Source organism: Euphorbia lathyris, chromosome 7, assembly GCF_963576675.1.
Source record: "Euphorbia lathyris chromosome 7, ddEupLath1.1, whole genome shotgun sequence".
Classification (NCBI taxonomy): domain Eukaryota; kingdom Viridiplantae; phylum Streptophyta; class Magnoliopsida; order Malpighiales; family Euphorbiaceae; genus Euphorbia; species Euphorbia lathyris.
In genome coordinates, this window is record NC_088916.1 from 15,004,778 (window position 1) to 15,013,252 (window position 8,475).

Consider the following 8,475-nt stretch of genomic DNA (forward strand, 5'->3'; position numbering starts at 1 on the left):
TTACCGACAACGATGTCTATTTATGAAGAAAATGAGACTCGGTGGAGCCGAGTAAGTGATAATGAAAAAGAAGCATAGATAGAACAGAACAGGTGTGCGAAGAAAAGAAGCAATGTAATCTAAAAGGGGCACGTGATGCCAAAGCGTCATCGTTTTATCAGTTTCAAGATAAGACTCCAAAGGGGCCATTATATGATGACTTGATTCGGTTTTGAATTTTGGCTGTTTCCTCTTTTTCACAGTTACAATCCGTCGCGTCCATTTCTAGAGCGAGAGAGAGAGAAAGAGAGAGAATTCATGTTTCTCTCTCTAGACTCTCTGTTCTGTTCTGTACATTCCATAGATGAATACATCTTTTCCTTTTCTTCTTTCTTTTAGATAGTAATAATAATTTCATATAGATAAAGATAGAGAAACTTCCCCTTGGGGGTTTGGGTTTTTGGCCGGAAACAAAACCCAATTCCTTTCCCTCTTACACCACATAGATCAAACGCCCCTTTTCTCTTGTAACTGATCTTTTAATTTGTATAATGGCGGAATGTGATGTGAATTTTCTATGAAAATTATGAGTTTTGTGACCTTTTTCCTCTGTATTTGACGCCTTTTCTATCTTCCGGCGGCTTCGTCATTTCCTCAATTTAATTTCGCGTTTTGTGGAATTGTTGTAATTTTGTGTCAATTTGTCTTCTTATAAATATAATGGTGATGGGTGATCTTAGAGTTTGCTCTTTGCCGAGGGATGATGGAGTTTTGAGGAGGGACAATCATCTTTGTGTATTTTCGGCGGCAAACTTGGATCCAGCTTTGATTACGGAGGTGGATTGGACGAGGGCGGAAGAAGCTACTAGGGAAATACTTCATACGGTTCATCCAACGGTTGAAGCTGACTGTAGGAGAAAGGAGGTTACAGAGTATGTGAAGGGTCTCATTAGATCTTCCTTGGGATGTGAGGTCAAATTTCTGCATATTCTTTATTTTAATTGATTTTAAGGTCTTTGATTTTTTTTATTTAGGTTGTTTTCTTTTGAAGATTTGTTACATACATCATATTTAGGAGACTGAAGGAACCGGATTCAATTATGCTTACATTGTATCCACATTCCATGAAATAGTATACATATTCATATGTATATGCACTTGTTCGTTACTTCCATAGACTTATAGGGCTGAAGAGCGATCCTCTGAATATTAGATGATGGATAATATGGAGATAACAGAAACAATGTTTAATACTTACGTGATTGGTTAGACTTCTTAATGTATTGAAATCATTAACTAATTATGGGGTTTAATAGATTGCCAATCTGCTGCTTCTCAGAAAACAACTGTTAGTTGAAATGTAGAAAAAGTAATTTTATATTTCGAACAATCCAGTAACATGCTTAAGCTAATTTAGCATTTTCAGCTGTTTGTCGTTTACCGGGGTAGATAGCAAATTCAGCATTTTCAGCTGTTTGTCGTTTACCGGGGTAGATAGCAAATTCAGCATTTTCATCTGTTTGTCATTTACGGGCTAGATAGCTAATTTTAGCATTTTCAGCTGTTTGTCGTTTACTGATAAATAGCTTATTTAGCATTTTCAGCTGTTTGTCGTTTACGGGGTAGATTGATTTCCGCATGTCAGTTTAACTGCAGATGTAGCATTTTGAGTTATCTTGCCCAATTTTCTACATGTGAAACTTGTTATTGGTGTCGGTCACAGTCTGCCAGTATGGTAGTTTTTAAGGATAAATAATGTGAAACTAACTTAGCTGCTTAAGTTGATTATAATTTATGGTATAGACACTTCACACGTGTCATATTTACTGTCGGTTTACGAGTTTTAGTAGTTATACTGTCCAATTTCAGTATACGTCCCTTGATGACGGGGTTGGTAATGACCCTTGTTTGGTAGTTAATACATTATTGCATTTTAATTATTGCTTGACTAGTTTAAAACTTAAACCTGAAGGTTTAATTTTAGTTAACATAATTGGTTGAAATACTTACCACTACGTTAAGTTATGCGAAAATTAGTTATTGCCTTCTACAATATGGGCACAGCTTTCCTATAGTGGAAATCCTGACACTGAAACTTTTGAAGATTCTTGATGTTATGCAAATAATATGACTTCTTTTTTTTTTTTTGCTTTTGTGTAATGATTTATGGAGTTATATACTGAAGTGAGGAAACTGAGGGTCGTTGCTATTTATTAAATTTCTGAAACATTTAACCTGTTGCTTTCACTTGTTCTTTCTAGGTTTTTCCATATGGTTCTGTTCCATTAAAGACGTATCTTCCGGATGGAGATATTGATTTAACTGCTATTAGCAGTCCACCAGTTGAGGATGCATTGTTTTCTGATGTTCATGCTGTCTTAAGACGAGAAGAGCAGAACAGGGAAGCTCTATTTGAAGTGAAGGATGTCCATTTCATTGATGCAGAGGTCCTTTATTAACTGACGCTTTCTTGCTTTTGAAAGTGATTTTTTGATATACTTTTTTGTTTGTTTAGAATTTGAGTAGCTGTTTAGTAATTCCTGTCAGCATGATGCTTGTGACTCTTTTCTGTTTTCTGCTCCATTTCTACTGTCAGAATATAATTAGGTATTAAGTAACGACAGTCATTGTCAATTGTAATTGAGTCTTTTTTCCTACATCTTCTGGGAGTCTCTTATCATTGATACTCGAGAGAGAAAATAATGTTAGGAGAGTTTTCATAAAAGATACCACCCCGAAGATATCTGGGGTTGGCTTAGGTACTCTGCTTCTGATGAGTACAAATGCAGTTTTTATGACAGCTGATGACCTGCGTAATTGATTGTTTTTGCAAGTAGTAGAATTTATCCTTGTCCAATCATTTATGTTTATTTTGTCATCTGCTTCAGGCTGAATGTGGGTTTTTGATGGCAGGTTAAGCTTGTAAAATGCATTGTACAAAATATGGTGGTGGATATATCCTTCAATCAATTAGGGGGACTTTCAACTCTGTGTTTTCTTGAGCAGGTCAATTTTCTGATTCTGTGCTGTGATGAACTGATTTTGCTTATTTCTTTTTCATTTCAAATTTGAATCTGGCCTTTGATTCTGCTTCTATGTGTAAGAAAATTGGAAACAATTATCTTGTGGCACTACGGCTCTGTTGTAGCCTGGCCGTTATTCGTGGAAATACATTTGAGTAAGTTCTGTTTCAGGTTGATCGACTTGTTGGCAGAAATCATCTCTTTAAACACAGCATCATTCTGATCAAATCTTGGTGCTATTATGAGAGTCGCATTCTTGGGGCGCATCATGGTTTGATTTCAACATATGCTTTGGAAATACTTGTTTTGTATATCTTCAATCTATTCCATGCTTCCTTAGATGGCCCTTTGGCAGTAAGTATTATACACTAATTCATCCACGAGTTGAACAAAATATTCCTTAAGTAATTTGTTATGATTTTAGTACTTCTTTGTTCAAATAATGCACTCTTATGAACTAAAGTTGTTTTAACATCTTGTAGGTTCTATACAAATTTCTGGATTACTTTAGCAAGTTTGATTGGGACAATTTTTGTATTAGTTTGAATGGACCCGTTTGCAAATCTTCTCTGCCTAACATTGTTGGTAAGAGTTATATCGTTAGTGTTCCTAAACCTAATATTAGTTTGCTTGAGGCAGCTGATTTGATTGATTTCTCCACTTTCTTTCTCTTTGTGCAGCTGAGCCGTTCGAAAACGGGAAGGGCAAGTTGTTGCTGAAAGATGAATTTCTTAGAAGATGCGTTGATATGTTTTCACTTCCATCAAACAATCCAGAGCTGAATTCACGACCATTTCCCCAGAAGCATTTAAACATAGTGGATCCTCTGAAAGCAAATAACAACCTTGGGCGTAGTGTGAACAGAGGTTTTTAGTTTTTCCTTTCAACTTAAATTATACTTGGTGGAGAAGGTTTATATTAACTGATTGCCCTTGTGATTAAATGGATATCCTATATCTTGTACTGAAAGTTAGAAAATTCATTGGAAGATCAGGTTTTTCTGAAGGTTAAATTTGTTCCGGAACTTAGTGATCTCCTGTCCACTAATTTTATCGAAATGGTCCATGTTTTTTTTTATTACAAGTACTTTCCATATTCTTGTTCTCCGTTGCAATAAAACACTGTTACCTCAGTTACCGGGGTCTTTAGAGCTTGATGTCGTATTTATACTCATCAGCCTTCAGAGCTTGATGCAGTTCTCTCTTTTCTTTCAGCTTCTTTAGGAAATTCAATAAATAATTTATTGATCATACTTTTTTGTTACGGTGTCTCTTCTATATTTTGTTACTCTATTTTGGGCTGCAGCCCCTATATTGACTTGTTTCTAGTTCATTTCTTATGTTATTTTACGTTTTGGATTAATCTTTCTTTCATATACAGAGTAAACAGTAGACAATTTTTCTTTTCTTTGGAGCAGAAAGCATCGTCAGATCATTTGATATTTCAATAATTGCTTAATAGTTTATGTTTATTCCAGAGTGTTGGATTCCATTTTAATAATGAAGCTATGTTTTTTCTGCAGGTAATTTTTTTCGAATACGAAGTGCTTTTAAATATGGCGCTCGTAAGCTGGGCCGAATTTTTTCATTACCAAGTGAGAGAATGATCAATGAGCTCAACAAGTTCTTCGGAAATACTTTGGATAGGCATCGAAACAATTATTGGACTCCTGTGGATCATTCTCGCATATTATCTTTTCCTAGAAATTCTGACAATTCCTCATCATCATCATTCTCTGATTCAAGCTCTGAAGATGGCAAATCAACTCTCAGTTGCAGTATTGATAGACCTTTCGGTACGACTAGCTGGGAGAAATCTAATAATGCTTCTCATTTCCATTTTTCATGCATGTGTGCAGAAAATGAGAAATTTGAAAATGGAATCTCCAATGGAAAAGGACCGTCAAATTTTGCATCTGATGGTGAAATTAGCTGCGGTTTAAGGTCAGAATCTAAGGAGAATCACATTATGATTAACAATTCAGCTTGTTCATGTACGAATAATCATGAGGATAGAGCTTCCTTCGAATCAACAAATCATGCACATGTCAAGAACATTTCTGCGAATTCAACCCCCGCTCTTGAGGAAGGAGAATCTGCAGGCATTCCAGGAATTTGTCACTCTTCCAAATCTTTATTGGACCTGAGTGGAGATTATGACAGCCAATTCAGGAGCGTGGTATATAGTCAAAATTGCCATTTCTATGCTTTATCTGCTCATATGCCGTCCTTCCATCCCATGTTAACTAACCTGAAGATTAAAAATCCTTGGCAAACTATCCGTGAATCCCTACATTTGAAGCGGAATGTTCATCCTCAAAGGAAATCACGATACAACCTAAATATGAATTCTCTGGTGCCATTTAGCGAAGCTTTCAATTATGAAGAAAAGATAAAACGAGGAACAGGGACATACATTCCCAAAATGGTAATTTTATTTTTTAACTTTGTTTTTCCTGTCACGTTTTCAGAAGTTTTCGGAGCTCCCATGAATTAAAAACTTTTGCAGTTGTACTATTCAAACAGAGATAGGCCCTCTTCAGGAAGAGGAAAGAACCAGGGCTCAGGAGTAAATGTTGATTTGCGTAGGCATGATCAAGATAAAGTTTGTGCTTCAACTTCCATAGAGATAAATTCCTCTGAGAATAGCTATGATCTTTCGGAAGCAGAATACCCATATCTGGGAAATGGGAAGCCTGCGTCGTCGGAGCTATCTCAGCCATCTGTGTGGGGTGTTTCCAGTGGCAATTGTGCTTCAGAGATAATTGATTCGGGTTGTCAGGATATTCAACTACGGGAAGAGTCCTCTCCGGTGATGTTCACTGAACCAGGCGTTGCTTCAACCCCTGTTGAAACAGCAGCGGAGATAACTGAACAAGTTGTAGAAAATGACAGTGAAAGGTAATACAGTATATTGTACCTTCTATTACAGTTCGCATGTTTAATGGTGCGGTAGCATTGATTATCCTGAAATTTTGGTATTTAGGGTTGCATTGGAGTTGTATCATCTGAAAAATGAAGTCGATTTTCCTCCATTGTCGCTTGGAAGATGATGGTAAGATATTAGATAAAATGCCGGAAACGTAGATGCTTACAACTGTAAAGATTTTGGAAGAGTTGGTTTTTCTTCTTTTTTCCCTTACTATTGGTTATGATGTGTGGAGTAAATTTTGTAAATTCTTGTGGTCTATGTGGATATTTTCTGGGTGAAAGTTAAAATACAGGCTTGCTGCTGCTAGATTTTACTTACCATAGTTTTGGGTCTACACCACACAAGACTTGGAAAATTCACACATTTAGCGCAATTAAAAACACCAATGAGCAGCTTCACGTTCGGCTTGATAAAAGCTAACTCTGTTCGGTTCGATTTATGAATGAGCTTTTTGAGCGTGACGAAACTCGGCTCGAAAGCTTGCAAGCAGACTTAGTTATAGGTGTATGAACAAACTCGGTTTGAAAGCTTGTAAGCAGGCTTAGTTATGTGTGTATATTATAATGTTCATGAACAGGTTCTTGTGCAAGCTTGGTTCAATTTTTTTTAATAATAGTTTATCTATTAAGGGGGAAATATACTTAATGAGATGTTCATGAGCAAAGCTCGGGAATAGGATTAACAAGAAGCTCACGAACAGGACGTTGAGCCTGGTCATTTTCTGCTGAGTCGAGCATAAGCAGGTTAAAATTCGAGTTAGCTTTGTTCCGACAACCCTAATTGGAAGAGGTCAAAATTTGACTCAACTCGGTTTGATTACAATTCTAATTGGAAGAGTACAGATTTGTACAATGAAGTATTTCCTTTCGTATTTGTTCTATATATGCGTTATGTAGTTATGATTGGTCAGACTTAATGAAAATCGGGTGTCTAGCACGTGATACCCACGTCTTCCCTCTTCTTAATGGCTCGTGTCGTCCCCCTTTCTACTATTTTCATCTCATTTTATTAAACGTTTTAGAAGATTTCACAAAAATTAAAAGCTCAATATAGGTGACAAAGAACTAATCTCATTTCTCCTCATGTTGTTTGATTTGGATAGCATATTTTTTGATAAAGGGATAATGATAATGGTTTTGTGGAACATCCTATTGAAAGCTACTTTTTCAATTCCTGCAAGACAGACAGAGAGAATGGTTGGTTCACGGTGGAGGTTGAGACGAGACTTTGACGTATAAGTAAATTCTAAACTAAAAATAGTTTTTTTTTTTTTTGGAGTGAGACCTTTTATATAAGAGCGAGAGTTTTATTCCAAATAGAACAAAATTACTCTGATCTATTTAAGAAAAATATTCAAAGAGGCAGGTCTCCATAAGAGTGAGAATTGATGTATCTTGATTATGAAGAATCGCATCTCCGAGGGAAGGATCTAAATATCTTGAAAGTTGTGAGCTGAGGTTACTCAAGAAATGCTTATACTTCTACTAGAAACTCTTGATTAATTGATTAATTAGTTAATTAATTAAACAGTTCATACAAACAGAGAAAGGATATTAATTTATCAGAGGAATGAGTTTAAATAATCAATGAGGAAAAACAAAACAAAAAATGGTGGTTGCTAGAAAAGATATACAGAAAATGAGAAAAAAATATTTGTAAGGGAGAAAAGACAATTCTTTATTTAATTTATTTTGACACTCATTTGACCATCATAAAATGGTACAATTTTATCCCTAATGTTGGAAGCCAAGATCAATTTTACCCCTAACGTTGATAAATTGGGTCAATTTGAGAAATAATTCATCAAACTGTCTTCTCGGTCATGAATCTTGTCATCTACACTCCACACATGCGTTATTTTATCAGTAACAAATCACAAACATATGTTGGGATGTGAAAAAAATATTAAAAATATATTGTCTTTTGTACGAATTAGACAAAAAATTCAAAAAATTCACTGAATTTATAATTATTAATCTCCAATTTTATTATTAAATTATAAAAAACATTATATCTTTTTTTTAGAACAAATTGATATGCAATTGGTGCAAAATAAAGAAAAAAATGACTGTATTTTATAATAATGTCTGAAATTGATCCAATTTATCAACGTCAGGGGTAAAATTGCTCTTGGCTACAAACATTTAGATGTTACAGGTATTTTTGCACCTTAACCCTAAAAAGAAGCGGTATAGGTAGAGGCGGCAGATCGTTTTCAAACTATGACAGATCGTAGATGTCAATCGCCACCTTGTAATCGTCGATCTACTTAGCATTAGAAGTTTTTTTTTTAAGACATTTTGTATCGAATAGCAATTATGTACTAAAGTATATTTTTTCAATTAATGATATTTTGTCTAAATTTTTTTTACATAGAGTTTTGACCCCCCCTCCCTCAAATCCTGGATCTGCCACCGACTGGATTACATCATTAACAGGCCCGTCCCTGAGCATGGGCAGGAGGGGCGTCTGCCCAGGTCCAGAGATGAGAAGGAGCCCAATTATGATAGTGTATTAGTTATATTATAGGCTTTTAAATTAT

General features: G+C 35.5%; 1 protein-coding gene across 1 annotated transcript; it reads left to right on the top strand.

Moving 5' to 3' along the window:
* The first annotated feature begins 200 nt into the window (after positions 1–200).
* Positions 201–6,250, top strand: LOC136235321 (uncharacterized). The gene is made up of 9 exons (XM_066024920.1): positions 201–951; positions 2,241–2,426; positions 2,893–2,985; positions 3,174–3,356; positions 3,485–3,587; positions 3,683–3,868; positions 4,525–5,429; positions 5,511–5,902; positions 5,988–6,250. Exons 1-9 carry the CDS (start codon positions 700–702, stop codon positions 6,052–6,054), a joined length of 2,367 nt encoding a protein of 788 aa, XP_065880992.1. The 5' UTR covers positions 201–699; the 3' UTR covers positions 6,055–6,250.
* Positions 6,251–8,475: the final 2,225 nt, after the last annotated feature.

Excerpts from the sequence above, each read along its gene's own strand:
- LOC136235321 (XM_066024920.1), top strand. The coding sequence starts at position 700 with ATGGTGATGGGTGATCTTAGAGTTTGCTCTTTGCCGAGGGATGATGGA. Across the intron at positions 2,427-2,892 it reads TCCATTTCATTGATGCAGAG|GTTAAGCTTGTAAAATGCAT; the intron begins GTCCTTTATTAA and ends TTTTGATGGCAG. Across the intron at positions 5,903-5,987 it reads GTAGAAAATGACAGTGAAAG|GGTTGCATTGGAGTTGTATC; the intron begins GTAATACAGTAT and ends TTTGGTATTTAG.